The sequence below is a fragment of the Numida meleagris genome, chromosome 10 (assembly GCF_002078875.1).
Source record: "Numida meleagris isolate 19003 breed g44 Domestic line chromosome 10, NumMel1.0, whole genome shotgun sequence".
Lineage (NCBI taxonomy): Eukaryota > Metazoa > Chordata > Aves > Galliformes > Numididae > Numida > Numida meleagris.
In genome coordinates, this window is record NC_034418.1 from 978,703 (window position 1) to 1,005,488 (window position 26,786).

At 53.1% G+C, this 26,786-nt stretch overlaps 2 protein-coding genes and 1 non-coding gene across 3 annotated transcripts; 1 reads left to right on the forward strand and 2 right to left on the reverse strand.

The window, feature by feature from the left end:
- KIAA0895L (KIAA0895 like) lies at positions 505 to 17,808 on the reverse strand. Its single transcript, XM_021408879.1, has 7 exons — positions 17,686 to 17,808; positions 16,886 to 17,629; positions 11,866 to 12,009; positions 3,205 to 3,337; positions 2,748 to 3,053; positions 2,043 to 2,140; positions 505 to 1,319 (listed from the first exon to the last, which is right to left on the reverse strand). The coding sequence occupies exons 1-7, from the start codon at positions 17,806 to 17,808 to the stop codon at positions 1,155 to 1,157; spliced, it is 1,713 nt and encodes a 570-aa protein (XP_021264554.1). The 3' UTR covers positions 505 to 1,154.
- LCAT (lecithin-cholesterol acyltransferase) lies at positions 18,562 to 24,947 on the reverse strand. Its single transcript, XM_021408054.1, has 6 exons — positions 24,764 to 24,947; positions 22,045 to 22,201; positions 21,621 to 21,736; positions 21,184 to 21,279; positions 20,700 to 20,924; positions 18,562 to 19,745 (listed from the first exon to the last, which is right to left on the reverse strand). Exons 1-6 carry the CDS (start codon positions 24,909 to 24,911, stop codon positions 19,111 to 19,113), a joined length of 1,377 nt encoding a protein of 458 aa, XP_021263729.1. The 5' UTR covers positions 24,912 to 24,947; the 3' UTR covers positions 18,562 to 19,110.
- TRNAK-UUU lies at positions 25,488 to 25,560 on the forward strand. Its single transcript has one exon. It is a non-coding gene; the product is annotated as a tRNA-Lys (tRNA).

The following is a 26,786-nucleotide window of genomic DNA, read 5'->3' on the forward strand; positions in this document are numbered from 1 at the left end:
AGCAGCCAGTCTGCAGGGGCTTCAGCTGCCCTGTGAGATCTATTGGGTCTGCAGCAGCTGGAGAAGCTACGAACTGCACGTGCAGTCCAACGTGGAGCAGTTGGGATTGAGCCTGGGCTCTCTGGAGCCACGAATTGGCCTGTGCTACCTTTGGGGGAACTCAATTGGATGAAAGGCTCCAGCTAACAGAACTGAAAAGCAAATCTTTTGTTTTTAAAATCTTCCCCCAAGGATAGCATAGCTGGAGTGCTGTGACTGTGGCAGAGATCCCATGTTACAAACCACGCGCAGCTCAGGGCAACACCTGCAGTTGCCTGCTTTGATTTATTCGTGCTGTTCCTGCTCATTAGGTAGTTTTGCACCCTGGTGAGCCCTTCCTGCTCCTGATGCACTAGCTCAGCAGCACACAGCTTTGCCCATGTGAGTGAGCTGTGTGGTTCATGTTGGGGGTGCCAGCCTGGCTTTTGCACTTGATGCTATCCATAAGGTTTGGTCCACACATCGTTTCCATTACGTGGGTTTTATTACACCTTTTTTTGCAACATCAAGCCAGATCCCTACCCCGAGTCCTTTGTGCCTTGATGCCAGGCAGAGCATGTATTTGGGGTGCAGTGATGGCTACTTGTAGGTCTGCATGGTCTGCAACAACAGGGCAGGTATCTAGAAGCGGGGAGAGCAGAGGTTGTTATCTGGGGGGACTGAAGTCCTTCCTGCCCTCAGGGAGGATATGAGGAGAGCTGGCAGCACCACTTGGAACCTTGAGGACCCTGCCATGCTTTCCCCGTTGCAATCAGCCCAGCGCAGCCTCCTGCACCGCTGCAGGACTGGTGCAGCTCCTAGGCTCTCTGCCCTTGCTCCCTCCAAACCTTTGTTTCCCCAAAACCACGCGGAGTAGCACAGCGTTCCCCAAAATGCACGGACCCGGGCAGGGGGGGCAATCAACAACAACCACACCGACCATCTCAGCTGCGCTACCCTGCACAGCGGTACATGCACGTCGGCCTCCTGGGCGGAAGCCCAAGCTGTGCCATCTCCTTCAGGCAAGAACTGGCCTGACAGCCCCAATAAATACTGAATAAATAGAGCCAGCGTCAGCCGGGCGCTGCCAGGCTGCGCTGAGACACGCGGGGCGGCCGTGGGGTGCACGGTGCCGCTCACTCGGGCAGCAGCTCCTCCAGCTCCTGCTCATCCAGCTGGTTGGTGGTGACAATGTGGTCGAGCTGCTTCATGTACCGCTCCAGGTCCTGCATGAAATGGGGGATACGGGTCTTCTCCAGGACGCCAAATTTCTTCAGGCGGTTCACATCTTCATAGGAGACCTGATGGGAAGCAAGGGGACGGGTCAGCGTGGGTCGGTGAAGGGGTTCTGGCCTCCTGCAACCCTCTTTGCCTGCCTGGCTGGGGTTTCTACCCTCACACTGCCCAGATGGGACCATGGACTGCCAAGGGATGGAAATGAAAGCCTGAGGTAAGTTTTGAAAGAAAGACAGGAGGAAAAAGTATCTGTGGAAGTAAAAATGCCTGTAGGGGAAGTAATGGGCTGAGCCAGGTCTCAGCTTTGGGAAAACACGGGTAGACAGGAGAAGCCGGTGATCCCTGCACCTGAGCTTTGGGACAGGGAAGGATGGGGTACAGCAAAATTAGAGCCAGTAACCGAACGTGAAGAGCTGTGCCCCTGCATACAGGGGCTGATGAAGAGAGATGGAGAGGGAAGCGAGATGGCCTCACAGAGCTGGAGCCAAGGCTGCGTCTATAGCGCAGGCTGACCATAAAACCTGACCATTTCTGGGCAGACGGAAGGCAAAGCAGGAAGGGCTCCTGATGGTGCTATGTGTCCCTGCTGGTGTTGCATGCAGGGCTGCCTGCGCGCTGATGCTTGATGCTGCTGTCTGAGGGAAGATGAGACTGTGTCTGATGTAGTGTCTCATCTTGGTGCCCTAGGAAAAATCCTATTTGCTCTCACCAGGACAACAGACCTGGCTGTCCAAAACCAGAAAACCCCTTGCCAGTGCGGAGCTTGAGCCGCAACCCCAGCCTGTTACCTTTCCAAGAGCAGCCAGCAATGGGAAGTCGATTGTCTGCCGATGTCGCAGGATGCGAAGAATCCCATCCAGGTACACTTGGTCCTTACTGAAGCAGCCTGGAAAAGAGGGAGGGCTTGGGAAACACCAGGAGATGACTCCAGGATAAACCCTATCTTCCTGAATGTGTTGGGGCTGGCAGGAAGGAAAAGACTCAAAGGATGAGCAGAGCCAGCACTGGGGTCCCATGCCAGGGAGCAGCTGGGGCAGCAGGGTGCAGCGAGCCTCCATTCCCCAGCCCTTAGGAAAAAGGGACAGGCACTGGAGTCTCACCATTTTCACTGCGCTTTGTGATTGTTTTTAAATGCTAGGATCTAAATGCATCCTCAAAATGCTTATCTTTTCTCTCCTTTGGCTGCTTGAGAGATTGTGCAAGTAACAGTTAAGGTCCACCAAAATGAGATGATTCCATGGGGCTCCCCAGGATGCCTCATCCATCCCTGCCTGATAAGAGAGCAGCCTGAGAGGAGACGGGGCTGCTGGCTGTTGAAAAATATACCATAAAGGGAAGTGTAAACCTATATGAAAGCAGAACTGTGAGGATGAGGAGGATGAGAGGGCAGCAGAGCCACTGCTTGGAAGGATGCTCTGGCCAAGCCACCCAGCACCAGAATGCTCAAAAATTCCTTCCAAAACATTGAAGGCTTTGTGCCCCTCAAGCTGTACCTGGCTGTGAGGTGTCAGTCTGGCCCCGCTTGGCCCGCACGCAGTACTCCCACCGGATGCCAGCGTCCTGGACGTACTGCTCTAGGTCCTGGAAGAGCGCGGAGAAGGAGAGGCGGCTGGCCCGCTCAATGGTGTAGTAGAGCAAGGCTGCACGCCAGAGGAAGGGCTGCTTGCGGAAGAGGACGCTGTGCAGGCTGGCCAAACCTTCCTCTGTGGGGTTGGCAGGCTTCAGGCTGTACTGCTTGCGGCCCTCAGAGCTGTGCCAGGGCTGGCGGGTGTTGTTCACCCCACGGATGTAGTGGGTGCCTGAGGAGACAACAGCAAGCATCGTCAGCTGGGGACAACCCCACCGTGTCCATCCTGCCCACTATCCCCGCAGTCCCAAGGCCATGATGGTGGCCATTGATGCTCAGCATCCTCCCTGCTCTGCCCACGTTCCCCCCGTTGCCCTGCTGACCTATCTCGTGGCGCAGCATGCCCTCCAGCCAGTACTGCCGGGCTCCAGACAGGTTGATGGCCAGCGTTGGCCGGCTGTCCTCCACCATCATCACGGCCTGCGACAGGAGATCATCCGTGAGCTGCACCACTACCTGCGGAGGAGAGAGAAGGAGGCAAGCAGCCGTGTTAGTGATCTTCTGCTGGCTCAGGACCAGTAGATGGTACTTTGGGCAGCTCTTCAAAACGTCTAAAGGAAACACGCTACCACTATTCCAATCCAGAAAGGAAATACATCGAAACTACAGACACCAGAAGGCTTCCTGGAACTGATGAGGAAATGGACAACCTGCTGTAGGTGGGTGCTTGAGTAGGGGGTTGGACCCCATGGCCTCCAAGATACCTCTCAACCTCAACCATCCTGTTTTTCAGAGCTTCTGTGAAATGCTTGCCCTAACACATTTGGTAATATTCCTGCACCCTGGGAAAGCCAAGCTGCATCCACTCCATGGGCTTGCAGAGAGGGGTCACACATGGTGACAGTCACATGGCAGAGCAGGGTTGGGTGGGCACTGCCCCTCCTGAGATGTAGCAGGATGGGCCTGGAGCCCAACGTGAAGTAGCTCTTGTAAGCTAATTGCAACCACAAAATGTGAGCAGGCTGTGGTGAAGCTGGCTGCCCTGCACAGCCCATCCCCAGCTTCTCTCCAGCTGCAGACAGCTCCCAGTGTGCTGCAGGACCAAGGGCCACGTGTGGCTTTCCATCTTCACCCATCACCTCTAAGGGGTAGAATGATGCCCAGACAGTTCCCAGGTAAAAGATGGATAACCTCCCGAAAACCTGAATCTCTTTGGCTAGTTCCAAGTCTCATGTTGGATTGCATCTCTCTCTCCCCTCAGCCCTGCTAGCCCAGGACCAGGTTTTGCAAACCACGGGTGTGGCACAAGCACAGGGGTTGCACTGTAGAAAATGTGTTGTGAAACAGGCACCTGGCCACCGCCTGGGAAGGTGCTGTGCACACAGCTGAGGGCAGAGCACACCAGATTAGCACAAGCAGCATCAGTGTGCCACCTGCACACACGACTACATCATTCCTACTTCTGTAGCGGAGGTCTTCCAGTGCAACACTACAGGAAATGAAGCACAAAGAGTACCACTTACTGCACTTTGCTCCAACAGAGCCTTTTCACCCATCCCTTACCTCGAGCACTGCATGCACAGCAATGGGAATGTTTCTCATAGGGCTTTAAGTGCTTCGTAACATGTCCTACTTATAGGGCACCTGCCAACAATATGCCACGAGGGAACCTAGCTTCTTTTTCACATCCTTATCTCCTTTTTATTATTGCTTTTAATGCTTCAGGAAAAGAGCAACAAGAACAGATCCATCCAACACACTTGCAGCAAGAGCTGCCAGCCACACACGCATAGCCACGCTTCCTACCTGGGCATTTGTCAGCTGTGATTAACAGCACAACTGGTCAACACCTTCATACAGAAAGAAACAGCTCACAGCAGCATGACTGCTCTCTGAGCCATCCTGGAGGTGGATCCTGTGCCTCTCCTGTGACACAAAGAACCAAACCACGCGCAGCCAAGCACACAGGAGGTGTTCTCATGGGCACAGACCTCAAAAATCCTTCTGCCACGTACGTGTGAACTCAAACACCACCTGTTTCATAGCCTGAACTTTCCAGGTTGAAAAGCAGAAACCTGACAACATTGTACTCCTGAGCAAGACACCGCCTTCAAGCTTCTCAGGTTTCACTGCAAAATTGCTAGCACAGCCCAAACTGATGCACACATTTACTACTACAGTACGGTTTGTATCTCTTTTTCTTTTTTTTTTTTAAAAAGAGAGGAGACTAGACCAGTTTGTTTTAAACCCAGATTTATTATTGTGCAAAGCTGTTCATTAAAGCCAGAGGTGCAGCGTAACAAAGCAACATCTACTACTGCGCAAATACCAGCATAAAAAGACTTACATGGCAATGGTTTAACTGGATTAGATTTGAAAGACAACAGAGAAAAGACTTGCCACTTTACTTTTAATGATGTGCACATCCCATCAACTTTACGTCTGCTCCAGAAAGCAATTCAAAAGAAATGAAAGTTGTCCTTCCACTGCCCACATCCAGCCACCACTCAGAGATCACTGCTGCAGACCTTGGCTTCAGGCACAAGTCCTGACCTGGGACCCCAGTGAGCAGAGTCCTGCAGATTTTAGGAGATGTGGCTGAAAACTGGAGACAGTTTCACAGTAAGAAGAAACAAGGAGGCACACAGGAGCCAAACTTTGGTGTTATTTAAACCAGTTCCTATCCATTATGTCAGCGCTGTGTGACATGAATACAACAAGCATCGCAATCCCAAATCAAAATAGCTGAGGCTGAAATCTTGGAACCTGGGAGGGGAAGGGAAGACAGGAGGGACAGAACTTAAAACAGAGATAAGGAATGCATTTCCTTGTCGTAATACTCTTCCTGCTCCCTCGAAGCCATTGCTATGTTCTTCAGCACCAAACTAGTGCCTGAGCTCCTGTGACAGTCCCATGTCCTTTGCTGTTTGACCTAGAGCTCCTCCAGGGAGCACAGGACTCGATGCTCTGTGTCAGCTCATGGGGCTCAACTGCAAGGACACCATCTAACACACACTGCTCGGCTGGCTGGGACAACATCTCGCTGTCTTGTCACTCTTAGCTGCCCCTATAGGAAAAAAAAAACAACAAACAAACCACAAGGAGGTTGGAATTTAGGATACTAGATCCAGGGTAGATGCAGAAAAGATAATCTCTTCCCTAAGATAAACGTTCTCACTTATACCTGCTTTCCCCCAGCCTGTTTAAAAAGTAAATAATAAAAAAAATACCCTGCCCAGTTGTCCATACTATGGCAAAATCCTCAAGGACAATGACTTGTTTCAGTGGTTTTCTCTGTCCCCTCTAATGTCTGTTCCAGTGGGAAATGCTTCATTGGGGTTATCCCAGCTGGCAGCTTTTGGGAGGGTGTTGCTCACTTGGCATCCCCTGAACAGCTCAAGTTTCAGTATTTGAAAAGCTGACAGTGAAAACAACACTGTAAGAGCACCCACACAAGTGAGTGATTGCATAAACCCAAGAGTTTAACTACGTGAATCAAATTACAGAGGTCAATGCTCCATGTAGACCAACTCTGCTGTGCTGATGACATCCACCCCTCCCTTCCTGTCTGTACCTTCATCCCCACCACCGAAGAAAACTAGCCAGGCTTCATGACAACCTGACCTGTACATGGCTTTTTCCTCTGCTGCAAGGGGAATGCCTCACTGAAGAATGCAACTCTTCTTTCATCCACAGCACGGGTTGCTCCTTACTTGATAGGAGTGGATCCGCTGGGAGTTCAGACTTTTCTTTCCCCACTGCTGACTACAGGAGTGACCAGGGCCCATGGATTTTCTCCTCTTGCATCTCACACAAATGCAAAAAGCATCTCTCAGACCAGCTGCAGGTTAAATTGCTTCTCCAGAGAGCACTGGTTTCTAAACCTACACTCATTTTGATGCACTCTAACGGTGGGAAGAAGCCATTCTGAACACCAGGGTTCTGCTCAGTGGTGAAGAAGCTGCATGCTAGCCAAGAAATTGAGTAGTCCCTGCCTGGATGGGGGTGACACCCCCAGGGATGCCTAGCAAGGCCCTATCTCTGCTGCCCTCTGGGTGCGCTGCCATGGCCGAGCTTGGTCAGGGAGGTCCCTTTTTGCACAAAGTCCCTCTTCATGAGTCCCACAGAGAAAGAGAGATGCCTCTGCTTTAATAAGCTCTAAATAACACCTGTGACACTCTGTGTTTAAAAGGTTGAGAATTCTTTTCTCTGGATTTATATAGCAGCACAAGTCAATCATCAGTGGGCTTGCAACCCCATCAGATCAGTGTACAAGGGGTCCTGGGGTAATGCTTCATGCATAGGCACAAGGTAACCCCCAGGGACAGAAGGCACTTGCTTTTTTTTTTTGTTGTTCTCTTGTGGTAAAGGAAAGGTAAAGACAACACAGAAATAGCAACACTGAACCCAACTATATGAAATGGAATCTATTTTTTTTTTTCCTATACAAGAGCTAGATGACATCAAGTGAAGTGATTAGGAAGCAGATTCAGGACAAAGAAGCATCAGAGAACTGTGCAACCTGCTGTGGGAGGTTTACTATGGCTCAAATCTGTTAAGACAAATGAATGGAAAGGACTCTGCACACAGGAACACCTTCTCTGGCTCAGGAAGATACTGGACTGCAGGAGCAGAAGGCCACATGACATCGAGGGGAAAAAGGGTGAAGGTCTTCTGAGCAGGTTGGACAGGAAAAAAAACACTGAGAAAAGGAAGCAGGACTGCTGCCAAGAGTTGGGAACTAGGGCTAGTTACTACTAGGGTAACTAGCTGAGGGTACAGCTGCATGTCATGGTCCACATGTGAGCACTGACAACGTGCTCTCATGGATGCATGCATGGATGTGGTTGGAGCACGCCACAACTAGAAGACAAGCAAAGACCCAAGATGTAATTCTTCCTTCATTCTTCTCAGGAAAGTACGATGACTTTTTAGAGGCACAGGCTTATGGTTTTGTGTTTTTGTGTGCGTGCATGTGTTTGACAATGCAGCAATGGCGTTGCTTTGCTCCATGCAAAGCCAACCCTCTGGCTGCAGTTCCGCGTGTCTCCAGGGAAGGCTGCAGCTTGCACGCTCCTGTTGCAGTGCCCACAGCACGTTTCTGGATTCAGCAGCTGGCACTGAAACCTGACGCTTCCAGTGGAAAGCACAGATCCTTGCAAGGTCAGCACAATTCCCATCGCCATTGCTTCACAGTGCGCTCAGCTCAGCCTTCAGCACCTTCGTCACAGAACCCTGTGCACTTTCCAAGACCCAATTCCAAAGCAGAACAACATATTGTAGAACCCAAGAGAGAAGAACAGAGATCGTTCTAAGGCTGGCTTTTGCCGAGTAATCGAGTCAGCTCTGCACAGCAATTGCAGTCTGACAGACAGCACCACTTGCCTTATTTCAGGACTCCCCAGTTTTGCCCAGGTACAGATGCTGTGAGAGCAGAGGACTAAAACTGTAAGCAAAGCCTTATTCCTGGAGCAGCAAGGCCAGCTCTCCACATCTGCTGTTTCTCTCGTGATCAGTATTCACAGGTCAGGCCCAAATTTTAAGCACAATCTCCAGCACATCCTTGCAGTCTGCTAAGCTGTCTGCCCAGTTTGGGGGTGTAATGACAGAGAACTCCCCAAGAACTGTGGGAAGAAGCAGAGGATGCTGATGGGGCCAAAGCCTCTCCCCAGCACTGACAGCAGTGCGTGCATCTGCTCAGTACTGGCAGAGTGTGGTGGATGGGGCAGGGCCAGCACTACTGCCAGGACCTGAGGACACGCTAGCCAGCATTATTTAAGAACATTTCACAATGCCTGGATTACTACACAGTACTTACCAATGGTCAGGGGTTTCTTTAGTGCAAACTGGGAGCAGCTGGGAAATCCATGAAAAATGGTAAGCGGGCCTCTGAGCTCCAGCAGCATCACCTCAGCCCTGAGCCAGAACAGAACCAGAACAGCCTCAGAACCTGCAGCTTGGACTACAACAAAGAAACTCTTGAATATGCAAAGTTCATTGCGGTGCAAATACTTACCCATAAACACGCTCCCTGGGGTGCTGGAAACTGGCATCCTGCCTTCATCACAGCTCAGACCATCCCTCCACACCTCAAGTGCCAGGGATGGGGGCACAAAAGGAGCACTCTGCACTGACACCTCCTTGGCAGCCAGTGCCACCAGCCCTGCCCATTTGCAGGCAGCTCAGATCGCTGATGCACTGAAGTGAGTTTTGCCTCCTTTCCTACCATATTGCCAAATAACCATCTTCTTTGCCAGTTTTGGAAAGACTCATCTAGATGCTGCACAAGTATTTGTCCCGGGACTTCACTTGGGTCAGGCAGCTCTGTTTTTACATTGCCTAAAGTGCTGTTTGCTTGGTGATTAGCTGGAAAGAAGCAGCACAAGTTTTGATTTTCTGTTTCTGGTTGCTGCAGGGGTTGTAGCTGAAGGTCTGCAGTCACCTCGCAGCCCAGCCAGGCAGAGAAAGCAGCAGCCATGCTTGTACACCCGCAGCCCCTTGCAAACATTTCAGCCACATCAGAGACAAGCTTTGAACTACATTTTCCTCAGCTGCAGACCAACAGCCCGTGCTGCATCCCCAGCTCACAAATAAGCAACACCATGAGGTTTCTGGGCTGCTCCCAGTGCCTAGGAAGTCTGCAGCACAAGTCAAACAGACCCGGGAGCCGTTTGGAGTTGCAGCAGTGTGGCACAGCCCAGCTCTGTGCTCTTCCAGGTCTGATGGAGAAACTACTGCAAGGGTGAGAAATGTGTCAGGAAAATCCATGCTGACCACTCTGGATGCCTCCTGCACCCTGTCAAAGCAACACTCTGCAGTGAAGGTGACGGCAGAACCACAGGGTGCTCGCAGCTAACACAGTGCCTGGCAGCTCAGTAACCTGTGGGGGCCCCACAAGATACAGTTTCTTTTTGTAAGAAACCCATCTGATTAGTGTGCAACACGAAAGCAGCAACAGAAAAGCAAACAGCAGTGCAGAACAGACAGGGTACAGCAGAGAGAAGTCAGCAAACAGAGATACACAGGCAGCAGGGAGGGGAGGCAGGGAGGTGGCTCTGTGAAGCTGCTCTGCTCCTGAGCAAGGAGCAGAAATGGCAGCAAGTTTTTGCCCAGTACCAGGAGCAAAGTTTGACAACGTTTGCTATACAAAGAACACGTGAAACATTTCCCTCTTCCCTTCCCTTCCCCAAAGAAATTCAACATAGTCTGTAGTGGCTGGTAATTCATAAACTGATGCTTGAATGGTTTTAAAAGCACTTATCAAAAGTTTCAGAAAAAAAAACATGAGCCATGTACCTTGCACTCCAATGTACAAACATAATAATTGAACTCTTAGTTCCCTTGAACAAAGGAAAAATTATACAGGGCTGGCAGAAAGTCATAATCTAACAGCTAAGAAAATAAATCTTTCTGCCCAGGTAGAGCTCAACATGTTTTAGATTAACAAAGAAGAATGCAACAGCTGAATTTAATCAATTAATAAAATTAAGAGATAGAACACAGTTGGTCCAGAAATACTTCTCACCACTTGGCTCTGGGGCCATGGAAGTGTTTTGCACACACACTGTAGGCAGAAAGAGGAGAAAGCCCCTTAAACAAAGCCACGGGGCATCCCTCTTCCCTGTGAACAGCCAGCTGCCAGAAAACACTCCTGTAACATGGATAAATCCCCAAACTCCTCACCCTGCTTTAGAATCCCTGTGAGCTCTGTTGTGCAGAAGGAGAGCAGCTTTCCAACCAAGCAGCTGTGACAGCGGCATCAACAGCACAACGCAGCAGGCAGAGACCACAGATAGGTTTTGTTTCCACCTTTTCACTGTGACTTTGAGATGAGAGAGAAAGGGACAGTGCTCCTGACGGGCAGGAACCAAGAGGTAAACAACAAGAAAGGAAGGAACACATCTTTGTACTGCTTATTTAAGCCTTTGAGATTTTTGGCTTAGCTCCTTGCAATTCCACTGTAACAGAGCAGCAGGAGTTTGGAGTTGTTTGGAAGGGAGGGTTATTTAGCTAAATTCAGGAAGCCAGCTGAAAATCCCTCCTGCTTTGCCAGACCCAGGCTTGCACCCAGCGGGCGCCGTCAGAAAGCAGCTCAGTGCGTGCAGCAACAAGTGGTAAGAGATGCTAGGAACTTCCCACCCTCCATCCCACACGGCTGATTTACTGCTAGTAACATCTTAACGAGGTCTTTTCTAGTCTTAAAACCTCAGAGTGGAGTTTGAAAGCACCACAACCCAGTGCATGCCAAAGAAAAGCCGGAAATCTCCCCCCCCATCTCTGCCTTTGAACACGCGAATGAAGCCAGCTGCCACAGATTTCTGCCATACCACTGCTAGCAGAAAGAGGTTATTCATCCCAACGGTAATTGATACCTCATGGACACAGCAAAATAGCCCCAACCCTGTGTGCCTGTCCACGTGGACAAGCAGTAGCTCTTCTCCTTCTCAAGTTTAAAAGGGAGACATTCCTGGAATAAGAATTCCAGGGAAACCCGTGGGGCACTAGCACCTGCTTCCTAACTTCAGGACACTGCTCCTGCTCTCAGCTTTCCAAAAGCTGCACAAAACACGCTGGCCCCGAGCATGCATCAGGCAACGGTCAGGTCAAAAAGAGCCCTGTAGCAGTACCGTGTTTGCCCAACCCACATCCAGGCTCTTACACCGTGCTGGCCTTTTCTGGGAGCTGTTAACGACCTGAAGAAGCTGCTCAGAATGCTCTCAGAGCCGCTGAGCTCAACACAGCAAAGCAGAGGATTGCTGAATTCCTTTGTGAAATTCTTCTGCAAACAAAACTGCCACCAAGTCTGTTTACAGAATCCTGAACTACAGACTCAGGTCTCAGATACTTCTTTAACTCCTGCCCTGAGACATGAATCTCTCAGGCTTCTTTCCCCCAGCAAGTACGTTTCTTCTTTGTATCCAAAACACTTCTTAATTCAACTCTCGGTTATCAGAACTGACACTCTGCTGAACAAGAGCAAAGCTGAAAAATATTTTGCGCATTTATTTCACAAAAGATAAAAGAAAACCAAGGACAGTGATTACCTCCCCTGCGCAGCCTTCCTTCTGCATGTACTTTCGGATAACAGACCAGATCTGGCACTTGCTCAGCAGCCTCCCACCGGTGGCAACTTCGAAGCTCTCATAGGTCCCGTACTTTTCCAGGACAGCATGAATGATCCTAATGGCCTGCCACAAACACAGAAACAAAGCGTCAGTCAGAACACCTTCTCCACTCTCAAGTGCATCTTCCACATCACCAAAAGTCCCAGGAGTTACAGAACCCAGCTGAGGAAATCCCTGATGGAGGAGTCAAACTGTTTAGCGTCAAGTTCCTGTGAGGTGAGATGTTTCTGCATTAGTGAGTGAAAGAGAAATGCAATGTCTCGTTGGCAGGCAAATACCAGGATAGATTGAGACATCACACAAACAGCACGGCCCATGGCACACTCTGCCTTCATTTTATTGTTTCACTAATCCTCATGAGTGTTTATTTGCAGAACTGGGCAAACCAGAAGTGAAACAGCCTTACTGTACGTAGCATGCTGCCTCTAGATGCTACAGCCAGGATTGTTTTCATCTTTTCTGCTTTCACTTCTTCTTTCAAACCTTTGTGCTTGCAAATCTTATCAACTTGCTTATTAGTTTCTTATTGCAACACTGGACTGGTTTCAGGAACTCACAGCCCAGAAGGCAGTTGATACAGCACAGCTCCTGGCACAAGACATCTTCTGGCCTGGCATGAAAGTAGCAAGTATGAAAACAGGACGGGTTCATGACTGGTCATTTTGGAGCTACAGAGGAGACCTTTGTTGTCCTCTGATAGCTCAGGACAACAGAATTAGTATGAATCAGCTGCAAGGAATTTTAAAAAGAGGTGAGGAAGTTGTTAAAATGAACATTGGCGGCTCAAGATGTTTGTTCTTCACCAGCCACCACATCTGCTTTGGAGAATTTCTGGAGAAATGATTTCAGCAGAGCTCTCAGGACATGAAAGAGTCAGGACTGCAAATGTGCTCCCTCCCAGCAGAGGAGCATGCCCTGCAGTAAAGCTCCCACAGCGAGCATTTCCAGTGCTGCTTCCTTCAGGTCTCAGCACAAACAGAGTACTGCAACAACAGCACATGAATAAAAGCAGCACGTGCTATTTTGTTAATGTTATGGCACCATCTGTATGAGCATGTTTCTTCCCCCAGAGTGAGTTTGCACTGAAGTCATTAGCAAGCAGTGACCCTCTCTAGTCTGTTTGTTAGTACACATTCCAAACTGGATGACTACAACCACTCCTTTGCAGTTGTCTGGGAGTCTTTCAGCAGTTTTACTGCATCTGTAAACCTGCCTGCAAGACTCCTGCTCACCTCCTGCTGCAGTGTTTTTTAGCCCAGGACAAAACGCTGCTGCTGAGCTGTGTGCATTTTACCCATTCCTCCTGAGCTCTGTTGTCCTCTTTCTCACCCAGCTTATGTTGTATCAGCAAGTTCAGTCCCTGAGGAGACCCCTACCAAGAGGGATGACATACACTGAACACAGGTATTTCACAGTCTGGAAAAGATTACCGTGCTAGAGTTCAGCACACCTGGGCTGGCTGCACCGCGATACATGGCTTCTGCAGGGAATTAAAAGCACATGGTTACACACTTAATGGCAGACTGGCTGACACTCACACTCTTTGGCAGTGTACTCGCTAAAACTCTTACTCCAAGCATCAGCACTTGCCTCTTTACTGCGTTAGTTCCTCACCACCAACTTGCACCGAACCTCACGCCATGCAAAAACAAGAGGCCACGTTCCCACTGAACATGGGAGCTGACTTTGTGGATCAGAGCTCAGGTCTGTGTTACCTGAGGCCTCCTCCCATATGCACACCTGTCAGGGAGCAGAGGAAGCTGCAAGGAAGCCCCCTGAGCCCAGGAGCAAATTGCCCTTTCTCCAATCAAGGTAAAACCTTGCTAACTGCTGAAGCTACCAGCTGGAGCCCTGCAGAGGTTTCATTCCCTCCTGCCCCTTGCCAGAAGCTCACTTGCTTCTAGCATCTAACACCTCCTCTCCCCTAGGGAGGTTTGCTCTGCCTTCGCCTCTTGCAGGAGCTAAACGACCAAGATCACCTTAGCACGTGCTCTTGCAGCAGCTCAGAGCCACCAGATGGGCACTGAGCCGAACCTGGGAGAGCCACCAAGGCCCCTCCTGCTGGCTTGCAGAAGGAAAGGACCACTCCTTCCTATCGCCTTTGTTTAGCCACTGCGAAACTTTGTCCCTCGTCCCCTAGAACAGCAAGCAGCACGCAAAGAGGAACTTGGAGCAGATGGTGCACAAAGCTGACAAAAGTCCTCCAGCGACTTTCAGACAAGTCACAGACAGCAACATTCCTGAGATAGCTCTCTGAGAAGCTGCTGAGCCCACATCAGCCCTTCCTGCCCGGACAGCGGCCTGGCTGGGCTGGGAGCAGGAGCCTGTCAGCAGCTCAGCCCACAAGCCACGTGTCGAGGGACAACAAACACTCAAGCTGTGCTCCAAGCCCTGTGTTGATGCTGTTCGTATGCCTCCAAAGAACTGGGCTGCCAACAGTCTTCTTGATCTCTAGTAGTATAAGCCATAGAGGGGATAGAAGGACCCTTCTGATATTTTCAGTTTCTATGGGAAAAGGAAACAAAGCAAACAAACAAACTCCAATGCTCCAACCTCCTCTAAAAACAAAACCAAAAGCAAAGAAAAACAAAGTGCCCTCCCCAAAACAACAAAACCCCCCAAGTAACCCAACAAACAAACAAAAACGTCCCCCAACTAAAAGAAAATAAAACAAAAATCCAAAAACGAACCAAGAAAACCGAGCACCCCAACCAAAAGGGAAAAAAAACAACGCACCAACGCCAAAAAACAAAGCCCCAAATGCTCCAGAATGTAGAACAGCTGATTCAGCAGAACTGAAGGGGTCATGAATCTCAGAACACGAAAAATAAGGACAGGGAACTGATTTTGGTTTGTCTGCCCTTGCACCAAGATGCTAAATCAGGACCAGGCGCTGAGCGCAGGGTGCCAGACAGGACCACTGCCACCAATGCCACCAGGCTCCCGGCCATCTCCCCTCACCTAAGCACTCACCTCCACATGAAGTCTCTCTCCACAGCTCTCACTTGTGACTGGTACATGCCATGCTTCACTGAGAAGGCAGAAGAACCTCAGTTCTCCCAAGATACATGACACAGACAGAGAACTTGGAAAGACAGGCAGAAATATTTAACACTAATACCCCTTGCAGGGGGTGTAAGAACACGATGAGAGCACTCATGCTGTTTATGAACAGTTTCCTTTCCATTTCATTCCAAATAATGCACAGAGACAAATAATTTCAATTATTCCTATTTTAGAACACTGTAAGCCAACTGTATCAGAAGAGAAGTGGGGAAGTAGCTCTGTGCAATTCAGTTTACTGCATTAGTCAGAGACCCAAACATACTTAAACACAGGAAGATATGAAAGAAAAGCCACCAAGGTCATTACAGGAATCCAACCATCTCCCCTGAAACAGCATGGCTGGCACCAGTTTAAACGGGGCAGAGGTGCAGCAGGAACAGCACTGGAAATGACTAATTGCTGAGAAAGTTGTTTACAGACAGAGACTAAACAACCTAAGTAACAGTCCTCTAGAGGAGTAGGAAGCAAGAGGTGACGTGGCTCTTGTGTACAGGCAGAGCATCTCTTTTTGCCTCCTGCCTGTTGCCTCCTGCTCTGATGACTGAGTGCTCTCTGTTTGCTGCCACTCATGCACAATCACTACCTGTGGCAGAGAACAGCCAGGAATGTTTCAGTAGCTTCTAAGCAACTGAAGTGGTGAGGAAAAAGACACAGACTGCTGTAAGAGGAGCCTACAACCCAGCTGCCATCCACCACGTTTGCTGATAATTACGGGTTAAGGGTGCTGCCATGCAGGACGACCTTTACACCTTCCAGAAGACAAACCAGGCTCAGCCAGCAGGACACAGGCTGGGGGCTGCTTTGCATGATGCCGGCCACATGTTCCAGTTCTCTGTCTGTTAGTTCTAAAGCAATAGTGCAAGGGTTCCCTGCCAGAGCATCAGCTCCCACCCACGGCTGGGCACCTATAGGCATGTGAGGCATGGAGTATGACGCAGCCCCAGGAGTCACCCTCTTTGTCAGCTACAGAAGGCGTACGTTGAACATGTAATTAAAGGAGAGCTTAGAGGCAAAATAAAACAGAGCAACAAACAACCCAAAAGATGACAAGCAAAGCAAGGTCACACAGCAGCAGCCAGGAGGAAGAGCAGGCCAGAGGGGTGCCTCTGCGGATGGCACATGCTGGGGCTCCAGCCTGGCCGGCCAGCAACACCCTAGTGGTGGCTACTGATCTCAGAGCCAAGACAGTGGCACCTTCATGGATCAAACCTTATCACAGACCAGCTGGGTGGGAAGGGACATTAAAGCCCACCCAATCCCAACTCCTGCCGCAGGGCGGACAATTCCCAGAGATCCCAGGCTGCCCAGAGCCCCATCCAGCCTGGCCCTGAGCACCTTCATGGATGGGGTATCCACAGCCTCTCTGGGCAGCCTTGTTGTATCACTACATCCCATGACAACGAGTCCTTCCCCTGCTTTCCCGTAGGCTCCTTTAGAATCATAACGGTTGGAAAAGACCTCAAAGATCATCCAATCAGCTATCCACGCATCACCACCATGCCCACTGCCCACATCCCTCACTGCCACATTGACACGCTTCTTGAACACCACCAGGGATGCCGACTCCCCCACCTCCCTGGGCAGCCTGTTCCAAGGCCTCACCATTCTTCTGGAGACGTTTTTTTCCCCCAATACTCAACCTTCACCTTCTCCAGTGCAACGTGAGGCCATCGCTCTCGCCCTATCGCCGTCACCTGGGAGCAGAGGCCGACTCCCTCCCATCACAACCTCCTCTCAGGGGTTGCGGAGCCACGAGCTCTATCCCTGAGCTCCCCTTCTCCGTACGGACCCATCCCATTTCCTCAGCTCCATCCCCCGAGCATCCTCCCGGCCCCGCTCCATCAGAGCCCCGCTCCCTCCCCGCCGCCCTCACCTGTGCCACGAAGCGATCGGAGGCGGCGCGGTACTTATCCAGCACAGCCTCCGGCACCGGCTCGGCGTACTCGAACTGCGGGTCGTAGGCGAAGCGCTCCCTGAAAAACCGCTCCCGCTCGGCCTCCACGTTGCGCGGCCGCAGCGCTACGAGCAGGCAGGGGCTGCGCCTCCCGGCCCCGCCGCTTTCCTCGCCCCGCGCCCGGGCGATGTGAGGCAGCGAAGCGGCGGCCCGCATCCTCCCGCGGCTCACCGCGCCCGCGCTGCCGCTCCGCCGCATCCCGGCGCCGGTTTCTGACAAACGCCGGGTCCCCCGCGGGCAACGGGGTGAGCCGGCCGGCGCCGGACGAGGTGGGGGAGAGGGGCACGAGCACAGCCGGGAGCCATCGCGGTCCGGCAGCGCGCCCAGCCCGGCGCGGCCCTGCCCGCCCGCCGCCCCCGGGCTCCGCACCGTTAGCGATGAGCTTGGCCGAGAGCTGCTTGACAAGCTCGGGGATCCGCTCCCACTGGCACTCCGAGCGGCACCGCTCGATCTCCGTCTCCAGCCGCGAGCCCGCCTTCTTGGTGGCCATGGCCGGACCGATGGGCCCCCGGCGGGGGAAGGGGCCGGGGCGGCGGGAGCGGGAGGGAAGGAGGAGACAGCGGAGGCGGGGAAAGGACGGCGGCGGCACCGGGCGCCTGTGCGCCGGGAGCGGCGGAACTCGAGGGCTGCGGCCCGCGCCGAGCTCCCTGCCAGCGGCGCCCCCTGCCGGCAGCGGCGGGAACACGGCCGGGCCCCGCCTCGTAGCCCCCGCGCGGGGCCGCGTTCTCAGGAGGNCCGCCGCCCCCGACGCGCCCCGCACGCAGCCAATCCGCGCCGCGGCCCTTGTCTCGCAGCCAATAGGAGCGGCACGTTGAGGAAGGCACCGCCCACCGCCCCGCCATGCCCCGCCCATCCTGAGTGGGGCGGCGGGAAGATGGCGGCTGTCTCCTTTGAGGGTCCCAATGGTTTTGAGCTTCTCTGGGTGGTGGACTCAGCCCCGTCTCCCAGATTTTGGCATGTCTGTGGTTGTACCATGAGGTCCTAGTCGCTATTCTGAAAGCCTGGCTCCTGGGATCCTGTCCAGAAATGAGAATCTCTCAGGATTTCCTAAGGTGGAAGTCATCCAGGAGCACATTGAGATTAACCCCGACCTCCTCACGGGATCGCCCCAAAATCAAACCATTCATCTGAGAGCGTTGTCCAAGCACTTCTTGAGTGCTGACAGGCTTGGGGCTGCGGCTGTGTCCCTGGGGAGCCTAGTGGTGAAGAACACATCCCCAGCATCCAACCTGACCTTGCGTGGATGCAGCCTTGAGCCTCTTCCTCACGCCCCATCACTGCTCACTACAGAGTTTTCGTAGGCTCACAGAACGGTTGGGTTGGAAGGGACCTCAAAGCCCATCGAGCTCCAACCCCCTGCCATGGGCTGGCTGACCCCCCAGCTCAGGTGCCCAGGGCCCCATCCATGACCTGGGGCACCTCCAGGGACGGGGCACCCACAGTTCTGGGCAGCAGTGCTGGGGCCTCACCGCCCTCTGAGTGGAACATTTTCCCCTTATGTCTAACCTAAATCTCCACTTAGATTTCCATTGCACACTGCTTATCACCCAGCCACACTCATGTAGGCGAGCTGGAAGACGCTGCACAAAGGAGGCTGGAGGTGTAGAAGCCAAGTATGTTTATTAGGTAGATCTGCTGATTCTAAGCCAGCCTTGCAGCAGGGGCTCAGCTTGTTGCCTGTGTGATGGGGGCTGGCGGGGGCCCTTCTGCAAGCTGTGCCTGTCCTCCTGTCCTTACCCACCCTGCTGGCTGCCCTGGCATCATGAGCACTTTCTTGCTACATGGAAGCTGTCCTGTACAAACAGAGGCTATGGCACCACGGCCTGAAGTGTCTAAAGATAGCTTGCTAGCATTGAGGGCTTGCTCACACGCCATAATCCACGAGTGTGATGTTAATGAGCTGGCAGCATGGTTAATTATCCATCCACTAGTGGGAAGTGACAAGCCTCTGAAGTGTAATTAATCACTGCTCCCAAAAAAAAAAAAAAACAACCCAACAATCAGAGTGGAAGAAGGTGCCAGCCCATCCACCCGAGCTGTTGTTCTTGCTCCTTCTCATAGATACCCAGCTCTGAGTCCTTTACTCCCCTTCATGCCAGCTCCTGGTGGATACCAGCACAGAGGGAAGCTGGCCATCACCTCCTTCAGTTCTTTCTGGGCTCCTTAAGGACTTTGTTCCCCCTCCTCCTGACCTCTGGGCTGGATCTCAGAGCACCCATCTGCTCCAGCTCTCCCTGCTCCTCGGTGCCAGCCCCAGCCTTGGTGCTCCCCAGCAATATTTCATTGATGGAGGTCAGCGTCAGGTTGCTGAAGACCATGTTGAGGTGGTCGATGCCTCGCAGCTCCTGGACATGCACTTTCTGCTTTTGCTGGTTGCGCCACCGCTTGCACAGCTCTGAACTGCGTTTGTTGACAGTGTCGTCCCCATCACCATAAATCATGTCCACGGGGTCCTCGTAAGGGAAATGCTCATCGTATATGTAAGTCTCCACTGTGGGATAGCCTGTGCCATAAAGGCAGTATGTGTCCACACCAGGAGGGGGTAATCCCTTCAGCAGGTCCTTCATGTCCTCCCACATGTACCAGCCATCCTCCAAGTTGACATCGGTGAAGAACCGCTGGTAGTCCCGGTAGGTGTAATTGTAGGAGGGTGTGGAGATGAAAACGTGGTCCTCAGGCCAGGCCAAGCTCGTTGGGAACATCCAGGGGCTGGTGGTGGTCATACGCTGCTCTTCACGCAGCTTGATGTTGGACATGAGTGGGATGCCCTGATTATCACCTGCAGGACAGACAGAATGCACCAAAACACACCCTTGGGCCGCTGAGATCAGACGCCTCTTGGCCACTCTTGACTGACAGCATGCACCTATCAAAATCCTCCTCTCTGACTTCAGCCCTCTGGCTGGAAGAAGGGGCCGAGTGCTGACAAAGCTGGACAGATAATGTCCCTAACCAGCCAAGCCCTGCAAGCCCTACAGCTCCACACGTGAGTGAGTGAGCTCAAGGGGGCTGATGATGTGTGGCCAACCTGCACTCATCCCGCAAGCCCGGGTGTTTTTAGTGTGTCTGGAGTCCTAAGACCATGCAACAATACAATTACCTTAAAAAAAATGACTCTGGCCCTTGTGATAACAGAGAAAAGTGTGATAAGATGACTAAGAGTGATGCAAGGGGTCAGATGTTAAAATTTGCAAGCACGCGTTTTTAAATGAATTCCATGCATTTTGGAGGCTCAGCTTGTGACTTGTGGATATGCGGGCCGTCAGCATTAGGCAATTTATTGTGGCTTTCTGGACTGAAAAGAGGCTAAAGAGAAACTAGGTGAAGGAAGTTAGAAGCCTGAAAAAATAAAAGCTTATGGGGGATGGGCTCTGAGATACAGGGAGATGCAAGCCAGTGATGCAGGACAGTGTGTGTGTCCCTTCAGGGGCCTCCACGTCCTCAGCTGCATATGGGCTGTACTGCTTGGAGCAAAAATCCATCTAGCTCACAGCCCTGCACTGTCAGAAGCAGTGCAGTTGTCCAGGGAGGCAGTGAGAAGAGAGTGAGCGTGGCCCAGACTGCTTTCCTGGCCCCATGATTTGTGGCTGAGGCATTATTTTTGCCCAGGATGAGCAGTTCTGATTTCAAGGAGCACCCCTAGCCCTCAGCTGTTTGTCCCTCACTGCCACTCTTCCACTTCTGCAGGAGAGAAAGAAAACAAAGAAGCCTCTGCCCACAAGGAATCACTCACCTGATGCCAGGACACGCAGCGGCTTGACGGACCCTCCCCAAGGGGCACCCAGCGAGATGAAGCCCCTGATGTACTGGTCTTTCCAGGCTTGCTTCTGCTGGAGCAGGAAGTAGAGGACGTTGAGGTTGCCCATGCTGTGCCCAATGAGGAAGACACGCTGCTTGTACTCATCGTGCATCTCCTCTATCAGTGCCTTCAGGTTTTGGAAGTATTCAGGCTGCTCCTCTGCGGACAAGAGAGGCACCAGCTCTTGGCCAGATTCCCACAGCCACGGGCTGACACTAAGAGCCTCAGCCAGAGAGATGTGTGGGCACAGATGCCAAAAGTGCCACCGCATACATTCACATGAGAGTGCTACTCACAGCCACAGCCAGCCACCCCTGTCCAAGGGATGATGAACCACGCTGAACCACCACACTGCTCCTCAGAGAGCCATCCTGCCTCCCTCCCTGCACATGTGATATGGCCACAACCCCAGACTTACGGGGACCAACCCTCCAGTCATAGGGGGCTGCCCGAACTGTCTGGTCCCTCACGTAGCCGTTGTTCACCAGGTTCTGAACTAGGGTATGCAGGTAACCTGCAGAGAGAGAACAGATGGGATTTAGGTCACTGGTTTTGTGTTATCCTTTTTCTGCTCTTATCCTGATCACAGGCTGGAATTTCATCTGCTAAACTCTGTAGCTTGACTGCTCTGGTCAGAGATTGCAATTCTGTGCAGCCTGGAGGCACAGCACAGCAATTGAGGCTGAGGAGGTATTGTCCCGGGGCCAGCATCCTTCATGCCCATGTGACCTGGGCTCCATCAGCTCTTCAGGACTGAGCTGGGATGAACCCCACAGATACAGGGACTCCTCTCTGCTGGGGATGCATGGCAGCCCTGGATACCCTGTGCCTCTCCACGAAGCTGGCTCCTCTCACCTGCCAGTTTACTCTGATCCAGGTACTCCACAGAATAGGTCTTGCCGAAGCCAGGCACGCGGATGTGGACCCCGGGGGCGTTGGTCATTTTCCGAGCAGTTCGGTTGTACACTACCCTGTGGAGGGAACAGGACAGAAGGCAGCAGCGGGGCCCACGTCCTGACCCTGCTGCCCCAGGGAAGGCTGGCAGCGTTGGCAGGAGGTGGTGAGGACAGGCTGTCACGAGCACATGGTGGGATATGGAAAAGGGGCAGGTGTTCATGAAGCGTTGATGAGAACCGTGTTCACAACGCAGAGTCCAGGAAGGACGATGCTCCCATGGTTTTGTGTGTGTGCAGGGTCAGGGCCACAGAGGGAGGAGAGGGGAGGGAGATTCCTGTGGGTCATTAACCCGGGGAGCTCCCAGGATGGGGGTGAGCGGTACCTGGTGTTGTCGATCCAACAGTCAACTCCCACTGGCAGGAACGTGTTGAGGTTGAGCCAGATGGTGAAATAGTCCTCGGTTTTGCGGTAGCACATCCAGTTCACTACATCCGGCTTGTCCAGTTTGGCTTCCAGCTGGTTCCCAAGGCACCCGGGCACTGGGGGCATCACAGAAGGAGACTACAGCCAGGTAGACCTCATCTGTGGAGCTGCCTGGCCTCATGCCTTCTTGGCCCGCAGCCTGCCCTGGGGCTGCCTGGCTGGGGACACCCAGGAACCTGCTGTTGGTTGCTGTTGGATGTCGCTGGAGCAGCACTCACAGAGAACAGCCTGCCCATGCCTTGGTCCTCACCAAGAACAGCACGTCTTAGGCCACTTGGAGATGCAGGCTGGGCATAGAAGCATTGGAACTGTGCTAAAAGTGCATCCTATGGGACCACCAAGCTGTCACCCGCACCCAGCACTGGTCCAAGTGAACAGAGATAACCGGCATGGAGCATCCCAATGTTTCTCCCCGAGCTTGGCTGGGTTTCCCTCCTCCTCTCTGCAGCCACGGGGATGGGGTTGGTGTTCCTTGGAACTGCCCAGCCCCACCGTATCCCGTGCTCTACCCATCACGCCTATCAGTTCATCCAGGGGTAGCAGAGGCCCTGTCTGGGGTGAAAATTGTCCATGTGCTGAAGCCCAAGGCCCACACATTGTTTTCCTGAACTTTAAACCCTCTGAGCAGATTGAACAAAGTCTCTGAAATGATTCCAAACTGTTCCCTGTGAGAATTTGCTGCAAATATTGTACAGTAAACACAACACCATTTTAACCAAGTTCATGGCCTGCCTTGTGACCGGGGCTCCGCCTCGGGGAGCTGCCCTGTGGTTCCCTGGCAGGGACAGGGGACACTCACTGCTGTCATTGCTCCCAGCATAGGGTCCGAGATGTGCCCCGAAGGGCTGGGTGAGAGTAAAGAAGGAAAGAGACCTCAGTGTCTGCAAGGTTGTTGGGATAGGAGCACTGGGTATGGGCTGAACCCAGCAGCTCCCACTGTGTCAAGGACATGGGGGGTTAGGACAGCCCCAGAGTGTCCCTGCAGTGGGGTGCAAGGGCAGCCTGGTCTGGGGATGCTCCAGTGCATCCCATCCGCCACAGTTCCACGGCATTGCAGAGCATTCCCAGGGGTGCAGGAGCCTTGTACCATGTGAGAGGGGAATGGGATATGCTGGCTGCCTTGCTCAACCTGCTCCAGACCTCCCTCACACTTGTGCATATGGGAAAGTTCTAGTCCTCCTTTCAACACATGAGGATCAGCACATCCTTACTGATATACAAGAGGATGCTGGCGCAGGAGCTGGGGAGCTGGACCTGCTCTGGGAGCAAGCAGAGTAGGTGGCAGTTCCTGGGACAGGAGGTCACCCCGTGTCCCATGGGGCAGCCCCATGGGGGGCTGCATCCCAACAGTGCTGAGAGCAGCTGGGTGCCCTCCTCCTGCCTCACCATTCTCCCTGATGCAGCCAGAACCCCACTGCTTAGCTCTGATCTCTGCCTCACCTCAGAGAGGACACTAGGTAATTATTAAGGGAGTTCCTGTGGGGGCAGAGGGGTTATCGTTGGTCCTAAGGGCACTGGGGGTTTCTGGGATGCCAGACCCCGGGGGATGGGCTGCACGTGAACGCTGTCCGGACCACCCCGGCTCTCCAGTCTGGGCATGGGGCAGGGGCTGAGGCTGGCATGGGGGCACAGAGCAGAGGCAAGGATGGGGAGAAATGGACGTCCTGGGAGGATGCTTGCAATGAGGCTGCCTGGGGGTCTAAACAAGCTGCAGGCTCACAGAAGGGCTGTGGAGATGTTCCTGCTGCTGCATGCCATCCTGAGAAGTGGCACAAGGACACTCGTGCTGTACCATCCCCCGCCTAGTGCGGTGACAGCCTCCTGGCCAGCAAGGCTGCAGCCACTGCCTCTCCAAACACACAGTGCCAGAGGCTGTGGGCATGGCTGCCCTGCCAAGCTGTGTGCCAGGCTGCCCTGTGCATCGAGAACCCCATGGGGAAGGGAGTTCATGGGGTCAGTCTTTGGATGTTCTGCTTTTTCTCTTCTCTTTTTAAAAGGGAAAGTCCTTCTGAGTCAAGAAAAGGGTGAAAAAGAACACCCCAGCTCAGCACAGGTCTCGTGGCAAAAACCCATGCCAGTGTTGGCACAGGGAGGCAGATTGCAGCCATGTGCTGCCAGCCAGTTGTTTGCAAACAACCCCGGCCGGGCTGCGGAACTCCTCATCCCCATCTCCCCAGGTGATGCCCCAACCTCTTTGCGCACCTCTGCTGCAAGCAGAAGCTGCCCACCAGCTCGCTGTAGCCCAGGCAAGGTTATCTGCTGTGGGATAGACACCCTGCAAGAGCTGCAGCAGAGGATGAATTAACTGCAAAAAGCACGGGGCAAGCTGCAGGGGAGCAAGAGCTGGTAGATTCCGTCCCACTGGAACAGAAGCAGCGGAGCCGCAATCTGGAGGATGTTGTAACCCCTGTCTCTCCATCAGCAGAGCCCCCCTAATAGGGCAAATCCTGAACCCCACCTCAGCTGTGCTGGGGGATTTCCGAACCCCTTTTGCTTTCTGCTGGGCTGAGCATGGCAGCCCCTGCACCCTCAGTGCTCCTACACGGCAAGACAGGCAGAGATCGCGAAGTGCCCCAGCCTCACTGCCAGCACCCTGGGCTGGGCAGCTGTCACCTTACCGAGCACCACGGGCGGTGTGCTGTTGGTCGGGGGTGCCTCTGGGGTGGTGGTGGGTGGGAAGAGCACGTTGAAGAGCCAGAACTGGGATGCAGGCTGCGGGAGCAGCAGCAGCGTCAGCAGCGTGAGCCCGGCACCCGTCCTCCCCATGGCCAGCTTGGCTGGGCTCCCTCCAGCAAACGGAGCAAACGGCCTTTTATATCTTAGGCAGGTCCAGGAGCGCAGGCTGCAGGGGAGGGGAGAGCTGCAAGGGGCTGGCCGGGATGGGGAGGAGGGACTGGGAGGGACGAAGGCCCGGCCTTGCAAATGTGCCATCCCCTGTGAACACTGCGGTGACTGGAGACACTTTGTACCCTCAGAGACCTGCCCACGGGTGGCTAAATCCATTGGTGTCCCTGAGCCGCGTGCGGTCAGTGACCACAGCATGCCTCCGGTGGGTGACACTGGCGCGGGGCACGCCAGGCTCTCTGCAAAACCACTGCTGTGTCTTGGGTTGGAACTGAGGTTGCTGCATCCACAGCGCAGGGAACTGACCGCGTATGATCACTGCCGGCCCTCTCCTCGGGTTGTGTTTCCCCCATGTTCCCCAGCACCCCAAGGCAGGGCTGGAGCTCTGAGTTCAGCCTGGGCGAGCACAGCATGCCCCATGTTATCCCTCCGGTGATGGCAATGTGGGGTCGGTCCTCAATGGGCCGTCTTAAGCATCACCCAAAAGCCCAAATGTGAGCCTGGATAGCTCAGTTGGGAGAGCATCAGACTTTTAATCTGAGGGTCCAGGGTTCAAGCCCCTGTTCAGGCGAAGGTTTTATCCTTTAAACGTGACCGAGGGGAGCTTGAGCTCTGCTGCCCTGCCCAGTGCAGGGTGCAGCCTGTCCCAGGCTCTTGCTCCTGACTATTTTCCCTCTCGTGCTCCCCCAAAGAGTAAAGAGCTCCCGGGCAGAGGCTGCGAAGCCTCCTGCTGCCCCCTACCTGCATCTCTACGGCTGTTTACAAATGAGTTGTCCTCGCTTAAAAATTGTCCCTGCACAGGTCATCTCTGCAGGGACACGTTCCCTTCCCATTCCTTGCCAGAATGGAGCTCAGCAAACCGTAAACACCCCCAAGGGTCTGGCTGCAAAAGGTTTGGCCCCCTGCATGCGCTCATGGGTTGGAATTGGTGGGATTCCTGCACCATGCCAGGGTTAAAGGATGGAGGGCAGCTCAGGGCTCCGATGGAGCTGAGGTGCTGAAGCTACGTGGGGCAGCCCAAGGTGAGAGCAGGGAGCTGGAGCTGGACATCTGGTGACTCGGCCTGCTCAGGCTGTGTCCAGACCACCCAGTGGTCCAGTCCATCCAGCGGTGACCCTATCCATCAGATTGTCCCATGGTGAGGCATTGGAACAGGCTGCTGAGGAAGGTGGGGGTGTCACTGTCCCTGCAGGTTTTCAAGAAAAGGGTGGATGTCACCCTGAGTGACACAGCCTAGAGCAGTCACAGGCATGGGTTGATGGTTAGACTGGATGATCTTAGTGGTCTTCCGACCTTGATGACTCTGTGATTCTATGATCCTGCTGCTAAAAGTCAACTTCTGTAGATACGCTGTGGATATATTTGTGTTCTCTTCGTCCTGCATTAACTTTGGAAGGGAAAACGCTTTGTGAAGTTTCCCTGTGTAAAGAAAATTGTATATTCATGAAAAGAGTAAACGACAATTGGGAGAGCATGAAGTTTGTGCAAGTAGTTCCCTGCAAACTGCAAATCCTACAGGCAAGTGAGCCATGAATTTTGCTCTCAATTCCTATATCTAGCGCCTTCCCTTCCAACACCATGATCTCAGACAAGAAGGAAGAACCCGGGCAGCAGCCCACCGAGGTACTCCATCCCCTCCCACAGCCATGGCACAGCTCTCTGGCCCATGGCAGAACCACCTGCCCACGTTCTACTCCTCCTTCTGTTTTCTTTCTAAAGTGGAGAAGAGATGAGGAAAAATCAGTCTGCAGAAAAAGCCTCCCTCTTCCCTTCCCGTGCACACGTGGCTCCTTTGCC